Source organism: Gallinula chloropus (assembly GCF_964237585.1).
Source record: "Gallinula chloropus genome assembly, chromosome: 12".
In the NCBI taxonomy this organism is placed as follows: Eukaryota; Metazoa; Chordata; class Aves; order Gruiformes; family Rallidae; genus Gallinula; species Gallinula chloropus.
Window position 1 is genome coordinate 4,840,823 of NC_140097.1, and position 14,899 is coordinate 4,855,721.

At 43.9% G+C, this 14,899-nt stretch overlaps 1 protein-coding gene across 1 annotated transcript in view; it reads left to right on the forward strand.

The window, feature by feature from the left end:
* Positions 1-14,899, forward strand: part of FOXP1 (forkhead box P1) — a gene marked incomplete at its 3' end in the record, with an annotated part of 338,169 nt that overhangs the window by 171,347 nt on the left and 151,923 nt on the right. The window contains exon 3 of the mRNA XM_084269605.1: positions 2,197-2,378. Coding sequence (XP_084125731.1) covers positions 2,208-2,378 — 171 coding nt within the window. The 5' untranslated portion in view covers positions 2,197-2,207. The remainder of the gene's footprint in view (positions 1-2,196; positions 2,379-14,899) is intronic.

Genomic DNA, 14,899 nt, shown 5'->3' on the forward strand with positions numbered 1-14,899 from the left:
GAGAGCTGCGTCCTTTTTAGTAGTGTAGCATATAAAGATTGCATGGTAGACCTTTGAGCAACTAGCGAGCTGTCTGGGGAAGTCTCTTCTTCCAAAGCAACCAGTTACTCCCTGCTGCCTAATCCAGCCTTCCTTATGAGGTGTAAACACTTACATAAAAACTGAGGCCTTGCCGTGCTTGTGCACATTTCTTACCGTGCTGAAAATGACAACCATACCATGCTCAGTCTGTGTCAGCCCAGGATCATGTCAGGACCCCAAAGCATTTGCCAGTAGTGTTTGGGAAGGCTGCTGTTGGTTTGTTTAGATCTGTGGAGCTTTTACAAGGGAGGTGACAGCAGCTTTATAATGAGCCCCCAAACCCTTTTTGTCCCCATGCATAATTTGAGGATTTCACAAAACAGATTGAAAGAAATTTCCATAGACTGGCTGAAATTTATTTAAATGTAATCAGAGTGCTCGAGTCTGTCCTGGCACCGTCCATGCGCTCGGGCGGCCATCAGCGCAAATCGATCCCATCATGATGGGAGCAGGGTCCGGCTAATGAGTGGTTCACCCGCCTCGGAGGTGAATCAGCGAGGAGTGCTGACACTGGAGCGTGCTGGTGACGAAGCCCTTGTTAGTCAGCTGCTTCTCAGTTTGATTATCAGCCGTATGGAGCATCGTTATGAACTTCTGAAGCTACCAAACGAACGAGAGGTCTGGTGATGGTGTGTTGGGCTGCAGTGTACCTCTATGTGTGGAGTCGGGGGGTGTCTGGTGTGGGTCCGGCAGATACCTGGGGAGCCGGTGCTGGGTATTGTGCCTTCGTGCTCCACGTTACACATGTGTGGAGTTCCCAGGGAAAGGAATTTCCCTTGGTACTTTTCCGATGAAACACATTGCTTTCTCTCACCCTTTCCCTCATGAGCTGGAAGGGAAGGGATTTTTCTTCTTCCTTTTGAGTCAGGATAGTTACCAAATTCAGGCAGGTTCTTCCTTAGGTACAAAGTATCATACCTTTGAGGTGACCTACCCTGCACAGAGGCCTTTGCCTCACATGTGCGTGTGGTGAGTTAGTGTGGAGTAAGCAATGTGCTCGGCTTGGCTTGCTGTACCCTGTGTGCCTGGGGTAAGGGCGAGAGGAGTGTGAAGGGAGGGAGGGATGGGCTGGAGGAAGCCGAGCAGGTTCATAACATCTAAATCCTGTAACTTGGGGCCTTGAAGGTGGAAATATCTATAATAATGAAACAGCTCATCAAAATATTTCAAAGGTAGCGGTTTGCAGCTGAAAAGCGGTGTGTCTGCTTGCTTTTGGGGGGTGTCTTGTGCACAAATGCGGACAGTTAATTCACAAAGACAAGTGAATCCCAGCAGCTGCAGGCTGAGCGAGCAGGCACCCATCCTCATCCTCCTCCTTGTTGTGGGGCCTGTGACCCACTGATATGTTTGAGGAGCACAGCGTCGTAAAGCACCCAGGGACAGATACCCACCAAGAGCGGAGAGCTGTGCAAGCTGGCTGTGAACCACTGTGGTTCGCAGATAATGTGGGGGGCTCTTCACCATAGCGCATCCACAGTCAGACCAAACCCACAGCCAAGAAGGTTGCCAAGTAGACAAATTCTGTGAGCAGTTGAAGGGATTTTCCCCAAGCAGACGCTGATGGTGTCCAGCACATCCCAAACTTGGCCTAAATTGCTTCAGAGTAATTAAAAGTGCTAATTTGGCAGTATCATGGTGTGAACGGGAACTGGAATACTGAATCCTCTGCTTCATGTGCCTTCCCTATCATATTGCGTATCGAGTTCTTTATATTGTCCATCGTACATTGCAGCCTGACTCATCCCTTTCAAAGGAAAGCATCCAGATGTAACTAGAGAAATTTAATTATGGATTCTGTGTGTTCGTTCAAAAATATTTTTTTTTCTCTAAGGGAAAAAAGATGTTGAGCAAATACTACTATATTTAGACCAGAACTAACTTACTAAAATTATAGCTGTACCAACAGATAAATAAACATAAACTAGTAGCATGAACCATTAATGAAAGATAAATCGTATGAAGGGAAATGACAAATGTTTACAGTTTTGGCAGGATTTAAAACAGGGCATGTCTCCTTATATACAGCAACTGTTTTAACAGCTGCTTTTTTTTTTTCCTCCTTTTTTCTTTTTTTTTTTTTTTTTTTCTTCTCTCCCCTCCCCTAAATTATTTCAGGTTTTTGAGTCATGATGCAAGAATCTGGGACTGAGACAAAAAGTAACGGTTCAGCCATTCAGAATGGAGCGAGCGGTGGCAACCATTTACTAGAGTGCAGCCTGCGGGAAGTGAGATCAAACGGCGAGACACCTTCAGTTGAAATTGGGGCTGCAGATTTAGCACATCTCCAGCAACAGCAGGTACTGTAAGACGTATTACAAGTTTCCTACTTCCAGAAAAAGCATGAAGCATTTAACTTCCCCCCCCTGCCACCCTTCCCCTTCCAAACCCTGTGTCTTTGCCAGTTGGAGGATGCTTTTAGGACTTGCCGACGACATTCTGTACATATTTTTTTGTCTGTCCGGGGATTGCAATCGTTAATGTAAAGGGAAACGTTGGACTTCTCTTCCAAGGCTCTATTTTAAATCATTGCTTGGCGACGTCCAAAGATCAGGGCTTGCTTCCATTGCCTGAATGTGTTGAGTCTGGTGGCGGTGATTGGGTGAACTGCTGTATACAAATAACTGGTTTCCAAAATATGTCACTGGGTGGAAAATACGCTAAACGCTAAGTTCTGTTTTTGCAACAAATTTTAATATAACCTAGCAACCTCTATCAACAGAATGTTTTCTATTAGTGAGAAGGGCTGCGGAGGTATCTGCTGCGGCAGAATGTCAGGATAAATAAATAAATACATCCCGCCTCACGACTCCTCAGTTCAGGAGGATGGGGACCAAATTGTGCCTTTTGCCGGTGTGTTTTAATTAGTGTGTTTCCTGGGAAGTGACCAAGCTCGCCAGTGTAAATTATCTGCGTAATATGTTTTGTCCTTTTCTTTTTTTCCCTGATAAAATTTTGAAACCCTCTGAGGAAATTTTACACCAAAGCGCTGGGCATGTGTCGTTCACGTATTTGGGAACAAAGGCTGCAGCGGGGCCACGGTGAATATGCTTACGCCTAACCCGTGCTTGCTCTAATGCAATAAGCATTCTTAAAACCTTTTAAATAAGCGATTGGCAGCTGGTTAAGACTCCCCTAAGTGTACAGTGATCTTTTTAGCAGGTTGTTGTGGAGAAGGAAAAAAAAAAACAAACCCCAAACAAACCTGAGCTCAAAAACAAAGCAAACCGAAGGCTTGCGGGGGAGCAGGGGACCCCTGTTTGACCACCTAAGACAGAAAGCTTGCCCTAATTAAACAAGTTGGAGGAATGGATGATACTAAACGCGTAGACTTGGGTTGCTTCAATCATTTTCATCCTACAGGTTTTTACTTGAAGTGAGAATACCATCAGTGAGAAAATCACAGCCATGCTGAATTCATTACTGCAGTAGTCACACAAAACCACGGATAAAATTTCAATAACTGCAGGCCACAGTTGAGTAAACAGTTGCACTGAAACTTAATTCCTGTTGACTTTTCCCTCATTCTTCGCCAGGGGCACATTCTGATTCGTAGTGCAAAGACAACAGGGGTTACAGTTTTGATTAATATAGGACAGTAGAAGAGGAGTGGAACAGTAAAATATGTTCAACACAAAGGTCTCGCCTTAAAAAGGCTTCGTATCAAAATGAGTTAATTACGCTGCGTTTTCCATAGGAGCCCTATGGAATTTTCCAGTGTAGAGAGAAACGGGAAAGGGGGTGGGGGATTGTATATGTGTGTGTGCACAACATAGACCCGAATTGCTCAGACCTCATCTCTGCTGCTCCTACCAGCAGTCCCTAACCCTGAGTGCTGGCACCTCACACCCAAGCTGCTCCGTAGCCATCCAGGGGGCTCAGGCCGCCTTAGATAGCGTCGTAATCGCTCATGTCATGGGTTGTGTCATTCAACAGCCGCCCATTCAGTCAATTAAGGAGTGGCACCGATTCATTCCTATGTGGGTTCTCCAGCCCTCCCCGAACGGTGCCCGACACAGACACAAGTGCTGCCAGCCCCTGTAGGAGCAGGGTGCGGGGCCGGGATGCGGGATAGCCAGGCTCAGGATTGCTTTCACACGGCTCCGTTTTTAGCTTATAGTTTATTTATCCTCTGCCAGTACAATAAACGTGGTTGGGGGAGCTTGCTTTTCTCCAAGTTCTTAAAAGACCTTTGTGTTCTGTGTTTGAATTCTGCTGTTAATTGGTTTTGATGACTAACTTCTCCATGGAGTTTATCTTTTAAAAAAGCAAGTTGATTGCAAAGTTTAAAACAGTTATTTAAAAAAAACCAAAAACCCAACAAAAAACCCCACAACCAGAACCCGAGACCTGATAACAACAAAAGGGTAATCAGAGCTAGCATAAAAATATCAATCTTTGTGTTTGGGAAATATTTTTAAATGCCGAAAAGAAGAAAAACCCGTTGTTTTCAGACAGCTAATGCAAGCATTTACAGATACACATTCAACATGGAGCATAATGTTTAGATGTTTCTCCGTATACAACATATGCTCTCAGGTCACTTAACAGAATGCGTTCTACAAAACACTTCTTCAATACAAATGAAGGAGTTCTGAATTAAACAGCTATTTCTTAAGAGCGTTTCATTCAAATCTTTTCTTTTTGCCACCTGGCACTTGTTTTGTCTGGGAAAAAAACAACAACAACCCCAAGTAACTACCGGTGGTGGGTAGTTTGAGCTGTGCTGTTGTGGTTTGCTGGGTGTTCCCGTGATGAGTGGTGAAGCTGGGGTGTACAATGGCTTGGGTGAAGCATCCACGTGGAATTTTGGTTCACATTTTGTGTGGAATTTAGGAATTTATGAGGACCAGTGGCTTTGTTGCGACAAGAAAGGAAACCAGAAATGCTTCAGGTTAGGGTTTTTTTTGTATTTTAGGAGGTTTTAATGGGTTTACAAACTTGTAAATATTTTATCCTGGAAAAATAGAGCGCACCGCAGATGTTCGTGTGTTAGAAGGAGCAGTGTGCGGTGGGAGCGTTCTTCTAGGAAGCGCAGGGAGGACTCAGAGGACAAGTTTCACACTTCCACGTCATCTTAGGGTGATCCTGCCACGCGACGAGTCGGAGAGAGATGCTAAATTGTTTTAGCATTAGCACTCTTGTGAAACGTACTGTTAAGCTGGGAGTAGCGAATGTGGGGATGAGTTAGTTCCGCAGTGAATAATAAAGTCGCTCCAACTGATGTTTGTGTTTGTAATCATGAAGCAAGATACTTTGCAAAGAAAGACAAAGCAACGTGAGGGACTCTCAAGGGGAGAGTAATCTGTGGAAGAGTTGGATAAAAATGGAGATACATGTAGGAGAAATCGCCCCCAGAACCAGACTGAAAGGGAAGGAAAACCCTTTCCTATAGTATTTTGGCATCTGTTGAGGGTGGGAGGGGTTGCCTTCTGCTACTGCAGCTTCCACAGGTGCCGGTGGTTGGGAGTGACTGTCAGGATGTGGTGCAATGGGCAGGCAGGGTTTTGGTGACCTGCCTGTAAAACCTGGAGAAGGCATGAAGGCTACCTGGGTCATTAGACTTCAGAAAGGGACCAGAGGTAGGCATTTGGCATGGCAACAGGCAGCAAGGCTCAGGACCTTGTTCCCGAGGTGCCCACAAAGGCAGAAAGCCTGGGAAATGGGGTACCAGGCAGGGTCTGCAACATCTGTAGGCACTCAGGCATCGCAGAAAACATCTGGGAGGTGCAAAATGGGTGTCAGAGTGACCCACAAGCTGGAGGTCGTGCTGGGTAAGGGAAACTCAGACAGAAAATACATAATGATGGGGTGACTCTTGCCTACCAAGGAGTAATAAATAAAGACTCATGGGGACAAACTGCCTTTTAATGTACATGATCACAGCTTTAGTTGCTTCAGTGGTTTCTGACGTCTGCTCAAATAGAAGGTTTGATGCTTCAGTTCCAGCCAGGGTTGGTTTTTTTTTTTTTTTTTAAGCTTATAAAATAAATATTATTTATTGTGATTTATTTTTATCCTTGGGACTATTCATGAAAGTGTTCTTGACATTATTAGCAGAGAAGCAAGAATAAGAACTGAACAAAGAGAATGAATACAAAGTTGAATTCCGATATAGAGCAGCAAGACACCAAATGCTGTGTTGCACGGAGGCAGGCATACAAACCTCTCCACATCAATAGCAAGATCCACTTTGATACCGTAACTTCAAGTACTGCCCCACGAGTATAAGACTCCAGTATCTTTTGTCTAATCCAGAACGCTTTTGAACTTTCAGGAGGTATGACTTTAATAGTAATTTGTTGACAGATTAGCTGCAGAGATTGCAGAGAGTTTATTTTGCAGAACTGGCAGGCTCGTATCAGTGTTCTCTTAAGGAGAAAAAAAAAAACCCCCACACACACACGTTGCCGTTTTGCAACTGTGCTTGCATTTATTGACAACCTGCGCTGAGCAGGCAGAATCCCACTGTTTGTCTAATGTAAACCTATAGCTTGCCTGACGGAGTGGAGTGTACTTTTAGGTAGCGTGGAGATTGCTTGATAAAAAAGGGTTGCGGGGTGACTGTTGATGACAAAGCGGAGTAGCGATATAAAGGCGACCGGTACGCGGAGAAAGAGGGAGGAAGTTTATATAAAGAATGGTAGGGAAGTTTCTTTTCTTCACTTTGAGCTGGACTATACTGTAATTATCAAGTGTCACTTCAGGCTTTCTGAAGAGTTTAGATAAATACTGGCTTTGCTGTGTGTCCACAAAGTAAGGGAAGAAGGGGTTTTTCATTGAAGAAATATGTTCTGTTATGAAGAAATAGTGAAGAATATATGTTCTGTTGCACCTGGGTTTGTACTTTTCACACTTTTATTATACAAGTGAAAAATAGAGTTTTGCTCCTGTGTAGGAGATAAGAAGGAGGTTTGATAGTCCTGAGAAATTTGGACTAGGTTCTGGTGTCTGGGCTTGAGTCAATGATTTCTTCCTGATTGGTCTTGCTGTATTTTGGGAGGGGGTGTTTGTGGCACTGATGTGAAGGTGCCGCAGTCGGGCCCTTTGGCAGGGGTTGTTTTGAGAAGTGTTGAGATGTGAAGTGTTAGATTGGGGGAAGCAAACTCCCGAGGGAATATGTGGTTCTTCAGATTTTGTTCGTGGCCAAAGATGAGGAAAACGTACTAGAACTGGGGGGTTTGGTGTGTTGTTGAGAGGCTGTGTTAACTGGGCAGAGCAAAAGGAAGGTTTGACCGGGAAGAACTCTGAGTATATGGCAGTGTAAATTCAAAGGAATGCTTTTTTATTTTATTTTTAAATACTTTGGGTGAGTTTCATCTTATTTCGAAAACCTGTGGGGAGAGGTTACAAACTGCATCAGGAGTTTTATGGTCCCATTGATCACGATGTGGTCTTATCTCTGCCGAACAAAACTGCTAAACTAGATCCAAGATAAAGTCTTTGTTTCATATTGACATAACTGGGTTAAACCAAATTTGTTTGTTAGGCTTTGAGGGAGCGTCAGTGTTGAGTCATTTTGTCCGAAGAGACATAAAGCCTAATTATTAAACTGCTGTTGCCATTGAAAGAGCCATTTGAAAGTATAGATTAAACTCCATGCAGGCTATTGGATTGTGTCTGATTTTGTATTGTAGTGCACTGATAATTGGTGATTACGGCACGGGGGAAAAGATCACTGCATTTGTAGAGCTTGTGCTGTTTCATCAGAGAATGTGGAAAAAAAACCCCAACTTTATGCTCCTGGTAACTTTGTGTTTTTATCGTTCAGACTTTTCCCCCAAGTTCTCCGATCTCCCAGCATTGAACGGAAGGTGACATGATGTCTTTTTAGTCATTCAAATCTAATAACTTTTAATCTGAAGGTTAAGTAGTGAGATATAAACTAAGAGATGATAATATCAATTTTATGTTCACTGAAGGGCACAATATACCTCTTTCTAGTAGAGGGAAAATTGTGCGTAAAATGTCTTTTGCTTTTCAGTGGAAAAGCTGTGGCTCTGAGAGCTTAGGAATGAAGCAGCGCTGGAAAAAAATTAAATAAGTTTTAACATAGGCTAGCTACCTTGCCTGGATTTTAGAATCAATGATTTTTTTTTTTTCCTTCATAATTCAATTTTTAGGTCTCTTGCCAATGAACCATGCTGAGAACATTCACGCAGCATTCTCTACCCTCACTATTACTAATGTCTTTGTTACAACTACTTATTGACATCAACAAGCCTTAAATTTTCTCTAACTGCTGAAGGGGAAGGGGAAACTACCACTTTGTTGCACTCGCTGAGATGAGTGTTTTTTCTTTGCCTTAGTTCTGTTTTATTTTGCTTCTAAGGCCTTGGATAAATAACTGCATAAACCTGAGTCCTCAAAGCTCCTTGGTGCTGGCACCCAGAGCTTGGGAGCTGTGTGTGCGTGTACAAGCCTGTACGTGCAGAAGCTTGGTCGTTAGACGTATAATCACCCAGATGACGTACCCATCCAGATCCAGAGGACCTCTTCAGCCTAAAGATGTCTTTCTGTAGTTGTTGGGTTGGGTTCTTTTTTATAATAGCTGCTTTTAGTTCTCCTGGTAAATGAAGATCGTGTAGTAATCGGTCAGGTTTATGTGGGCTCTTTGAAGATATTTAACTTCTGAAACATGTTTGTGGGTTTGTTTTTTAGCCTTGCATCTCCTGTGAAAATCCAGCAGAGGTATGTTTGTTCCCAGCTGTTTTTGTAGGTGTGCGCTCTCCCCTTGTATTTGCTTATGCTTACTCATAAGCAATAAAGTTACATATCCAAGGGTGCTGTTTAGGGAAACTCCACAAAGGAATGCTTTAAAGCTGTTATCCAGCACATGTACACGCTGCGAAAGGCGTTCAGTGGGCACTGGTTGTAAATTCAAAGTCTATTTCAAATGATTGATGCTATTTAAGTTATTGGAGACTATTCCTCCTCCGTTGGTCGTCAGACTTTAAGGTTTATCTAACAAGTGGTGCAACCAAATGTGGGGTACAGCAAACTTAATGCTGGTGTGCCTGTGGAGGTGTAAAGCAGTCTTTAATTCACATGGAACTGTTCCTCATCGTGGGTTTTAACACTGCCAGGTGCTTAAGTGTGTGCCTAAATCTAAGTGTGTGACTAGTCTTATTAAGGTCACTGGTACGTCTCATGCCTGTAAAATTAGGAATGCGCTGAAGTATCTTGCTGAATTAAGGCTTAAGTAATTTCACACTAATAAGGAGTTGGATGGATTTGCAGATATTTTAGAAGTATTTTGCCTTCTCTTGGAAACCTGCTGCACGTAGGGAGATTGTTCAGCAGTGCCTTAGGAGCAGCAGTGGAGTCGCAAGGGTTGTCGCTGGCCTAGCTGTTGGTTTCAGTGGAGTTTGGCCTGACTTAAATACACTTAAATGAGAGCAAAGTCAGATGATGTGGCTTCATGTGTTATGTCCTTTCTCTTGTGGAGCTCCATTGGGTCTCACAGCAAGCCAGAAGGGTATCAGCAGTACTGCTGGAACTTAGAGCAGCAATGTTGTACATACAGACCAGGGTATGAAGTGAAAAATGCAGAAGTGATGAATACTCTTTGTGAGTTTATCTTAACTGTGTAGCACCCCATTAATTAAAAAAATTACCAGAAGGTATGTTTTGGAGACTTGGTGTAAACAGCAATGTTGTATAATGACAGTTTTGTAGGATGGGTGTTGCTTGTTTCGTTGCTGCGTTCTGTATTTTGTTAGCCACGCACGCTACGTTTTCAAAACACTGACTGTATTTGCAACCTGTTTTAAATAGAGCAAATACCTCTCTTCTTTTCCCTATAAAAGATGTGTATGGTGGGTCTATAGAGTGTCTGTAAAGTCAGCGTGTGTCTCAGACATTTTTGAAGCCCGGGGCAGTTGCCAGCTTTATTACAAGTTGGGTTTTTCAATTTATTTTTAATCATGCTACTTTTTTTTTTTTCTTTTAAGAGGGGGGGGCGGGGGGTGTGTGTCTGTGTCTTTTATTTATTTATTTATTTATTTATTCATAGGCTACTGGAAGTAAGGCTGCCAAAGTGAAGGTTGGCAAGAGTTTGGCGACTTAATCTGTCAGGCAGTGTGTTGCAAAACTCCTTGGTGCAGTTCTCCCCTTCTCCCCCAGCCCTCGCAGACATGTGTGTTCCTAGGCAAACCTTGGGGAAGGATGTGAGAAATGGGTGCAATTCCTTGTGTTGTGTGACCTGAGCACACTGTTCATTTAGTGACTGTCCGGATTGATCAGTGGGATTGCTGCAGGAAACACTGCTGGGTGTGCGGACACGCAGAGGGCAGTTCCGTGTCTGGAGATGGGTCATGTTTGTGGGATACAGCCCCATATTAAAGCTAAAGGAGGGAAGGGTTAGATGAGATATTAGGGGGAAGTTCTTTATAGACAGAGTGGTGAGGGGCTGGAACAGGCTGCCCAGAGAGGTGGTGGATGCCCCATCTCTGGGGTTGTTCAAGACCACGTTGGATGGGGCCCAACCTTGTGTAGCTCCAGGCCTGGAGGTTGGTGGCCATGCCTGTGGCAGGGGGGTTGGAACTCTCTGATCCTTGGGGTCCCTTCCAACCCAGACCAGTCTGTGATTCTATGATTTTGGATTTTGCGTGATTGCTTTTGGTGGGGCTATGAGGCTGAACTAATTCTTCTGTTTGTGTTTGGGACGACCTTACCTCACCAAAGGAAATAAGCACGTTTTTGAGTTGTTCTTGCTCTTTTCTAGCAAGAGGCATCGTTATTGAGGGGTGCAGTGCAAATGTTTCAAATTTGGAGATGCAGAGCAAGGTCACAGTTTGCCTCCAGAATCTGAAGTAATCAGGATTTTATTTCAGATAAAACCTCTGGGGCTGATGCTTAAAAAACCCCCAACTTTTAACTGGCATTACGCAATTTGCTATGGGTTGCTTAGCCAAATATTTGTGTATGGGGCTTTTTTTCCCCCCCTTATTTAATTCTTTCTTTAAAAAAAAAAAAAAAAAAAAGCCTTGCCAAAGTTCAGGTGGGATTTCAGGCTTTAACAAACTCTACCTGGAAATTAAGTGCAGGGAAGGGGGGGAAATCTTGTCTATTTGAATTAGTGTGATCACAAGCTAAAGGAATGTGGTTGCTGTTGACGTGCTCAAATCAAGTTTTCCTTAAATTTTCCTTGTTATTATCACTGATACCAAAGAACCTCTGCCAGGAAAGAACTGCAACACTAGTGAAATGTTGTAAGACCACTGACTGACTTATACTCATGCTTTTTTCTCCTTTTTCCAGTAATCAGTGAGATACGTGCTAAAATAGGGGTAAGGTCCCTAGATGTTCACAGGAGCTGTGTGGGCAGTGGGTGGATCTCTCCCTGTTACCTTCTGACACCCATAATCAGCAGCAGACCCACAACTTTGGGGGTTTTGGCAGCTCTCACATCTGAACCTATGGCATTTGTGTTTTAAAGCATCATCATTTTGTATTTTTGTTTCCACGTAATTAAGTGATTCACTGAAGGAGAAAGGTCAGACAGGCACGGGGAAGGAGAAATGGGACTTGTTATGAAGTAGTGGGGCCCAGCATCATGCAGGAAAAATTAGAAGCAAGATGGGGTATAATTCTCCTTTTGCATGGGAAAGCATTTGTAGGGCACAGCCTCAAAGTCCAGCCTCAGCAGTCTTCAGGAGACTTTCTCTGGCCTCTGCTTAAATGAGAAACTTGATCTAGAGATGAGCTCACCTAGGGATAGCTCTTGTTTTGGGAGAGTGCCTGTGGTTTATCGTCATCTTGATGTAGGGGGAATGGCCTCAAGCTGCTCCAAGGCAATTTCAGATCAGATGTGAGGAAAAAGTTCTTCACCCAGAGGGTTATTGGGCACTGGAACAGGCTGCCAAGGGAGGGGGTTGAGTCCCCAACCCTGGATGTATTTAATAGATGAGGTGCTCAGGGATATGATGTAGTAGAGGATGGGTACGTTTGGACTCAATGATCTCAAAGGTCTTTTCACACCTAGTGATTCTGTGATTGCGTTGTGTGCCTGCTCCTATGCTGTGTCAATCCTTCACATTCAGAGCAAGGCAGATGGGTCCGTCTGGAAAGCAACTGTTGGGGAAAGTCTACAACATTTTTCATGAAGGGGCTGATTAAGGCCCTCCTCTCATTACTCATTTTATCCCCAGCCATAGGTGAAGTGCAGTGTTTTTGTTTGATGGTGCAGTAAAACAATTCCCACTGGGAATGTGTAGTGTGCTTGGCATGTGTGTGCAGGGCGGGTCGGCGTGGCTGAAGGCATCACATCTGCTGAGCATGGGAGCTCTGGTTTGTGGCAGGGATGCTCCATGGCTGGAAGAAACCACACAGTCTGCCACCTGGAAAAGCTGGCTGTGGCACTCACCTGTAGCTGTAGGTGAGGTGCTTTCTGTAAGGTCACAGGGAGAGTTTGCTACAGGTAAAACCTCCCTAATCCTGCATTTCACTGTCTGCTCATGTTTTCAGCATTCTCTCTGAATAGGTGTCCTGGTTCCTTCACAGCCATCGTCCCAGACGTGGTATTCAGGGGAGCAGAAGCATGGTTTTGCTCAGGGTAAACAGCCTACTTCATCCTTTTCCCATAGCTGTAACGCTGTTTTACAGATCCGAAAGAAAAACCCTCCAAGTCAATAAACAACAAAAAAAGCAGACTTATCTTTTATAGTGTTCTTGAAACAAATGTAAGGTTATAACAGTAAAGCAGGTTTTATTAAATCTAGGCATGAATCCATATTGAAGAAATAATCCACTGCTGCTTTTCAGCTCCTTGTCTTTTTAATTAGCGCTGGCAATGGGATTGTTAGCTTTTAAGATACGGTAAATATGAGCCTATTAATATTATTGAACGTAACGCTCAACAAGGTACAGGGAGCACTGGTAACTGTAGATATTTTATAGAGGAGCTATGGGCGGGCTGTTCTCTGTTCCACAAGTCTTCCTTTACGATTCCAGGGTAAAGCTGATGATGACAGCCTTTCTCCTGGCCCCCAGAGAAGCTGTCCTGGTGGGTGGCATGGGACCCCTTGCTCCTTAGTCCTTTCTAACAGGGCAAGTTTGAGCCCCTTTTCACAACATGGTGTTTGGCATTCTGGCTCCTCTTCCTTGAGAAATGATTCACCAATCCCTCTGATTAATGCTTTCTGAAGTGTTTTACTCTTGGTTCCATTCTCTTAACTTGGGCAAGGACTGGATTATAAGGGTTTAGCAGTGATTAGATCTGTTTACAGTTTGGGTTTTTGTGCTCCAGAAGGTATAGTGTTTGCTTTGCTGAGGGGTTTTGCTTTGCAGACTTTCTGTTGACCACCTTCTTTTTTTCCTAATTGGTTGCAAGGACAATTGCTAGGCATAATAAATAAAAGATATGGTCTTCCAAGGCTGTGTCATAGGGACTGTACGTCAAAGATTCATAAACTGCGAGCAAAACTACGTGCCTTTCCCTGGGGCAGGGAAGCGTGTGCTGCGTTCACATTTGGGGATCCTTCCAAGGTCACTGAGATCCTGTGATAGTAACTTCTCTGATGGCTTCACTGGGCACTGCAGCTGCATGCAGAAGAGGGCAGCCCACCAGCCCAGGTTTGTTGGGAACTCTTCTCTAGCCTTAAGCCTTTTTCTCTGTGGATTTTGGAAAAAGAGACTTTTTTTTCCCCCAGTGTTTCCATGCACACAAAAGGCAGGAATAGAGCATGTCTTTGACACTCCTGAGTCTGCCTGAGAAGTGTCTCACCAGTCTACTGGCAGGTTTCACTCCTGCCCAGGCAGGGTCTTCCAGTGTCTTAACTCTCCATTCAGAAGCTTCTTCCCAGCATCTTACCAAAATTTTTATCCTGTAGGTAAAACCTCCTCCCTCTTGTTGTCTTTGTACCAGACCCCAGAGCAGGTTGTCTCCTCTCCCTTTTCAGCATCCTTTTTCATATCCGACCACTGTTCCCATGTCTGGACCTTCCAGCAATCTTAGCTCTGTCCTTGTACATCCTGTTTTCCAGAGCTGTGGTCATTCTGGTCACTGTCCTCTGGACACTCTTCAGTCAGTTTGTGTTCATCTTGAATTGCAGTGCTCTGATGACATCATCCTCCATCTGAAGTCTGGAGGAGCAAGCGGTGGCAGTGAATTTCCCAGCGTGTAACTGGCAGGCAACACTTCTGTTTATGCATCTGCCTGTGGTGCATCTCTTTATTTGCAACAGCGTGACCCTGTTGACTCATACTCAGCTTGGAATCTGCTGTAACCCTTGGGTATTTTTCTCCCCTCAAAGAAGTGCTGCATCATTGGTTGTCTTATTTTTTGTGTTTACAAAGTTTGGGTATTGCCAAGTGAGTTATAGCATCTTATAACTTACCCTTAATAAATGCCATCTCATTTTTACAGACAATTTCCTGATTTTCTCCTCCAGCATCTTTGCAGTCACTCCCAAGGTGGTGTCATCCCCAGATTTTTCTGAGCTGTCCTTCATCTGTGTTGTTCTTAAAAAAAAGGTTGAGTTCCTCAACCCCTTTTTCTATCTGACTTCATTCTGGTTATGACCCCTGGATACATACACCCAATATACAGTAATTTTGTTAACATTATGTTTTCCTAACTCATAAACACATCCTTTGAGATACTACCTTACAGTCAAAATACAAGACTTCTGCTGTTTTTCCTCTGTTCAATGACCTACCAAGAGATAGGTGTTTTCCTTTGGATTTTAAAAAATGACCTGCATCTTGGACTGCCCTGTCATCTGCACTCAGCATTCTGAGCAGTGTAGACATACCTGTGTTGCCTTCACTGGGCAGGACAGAGCCAGGGGGAAGAGCAGCCAGCCAGCACCTGGCTCAT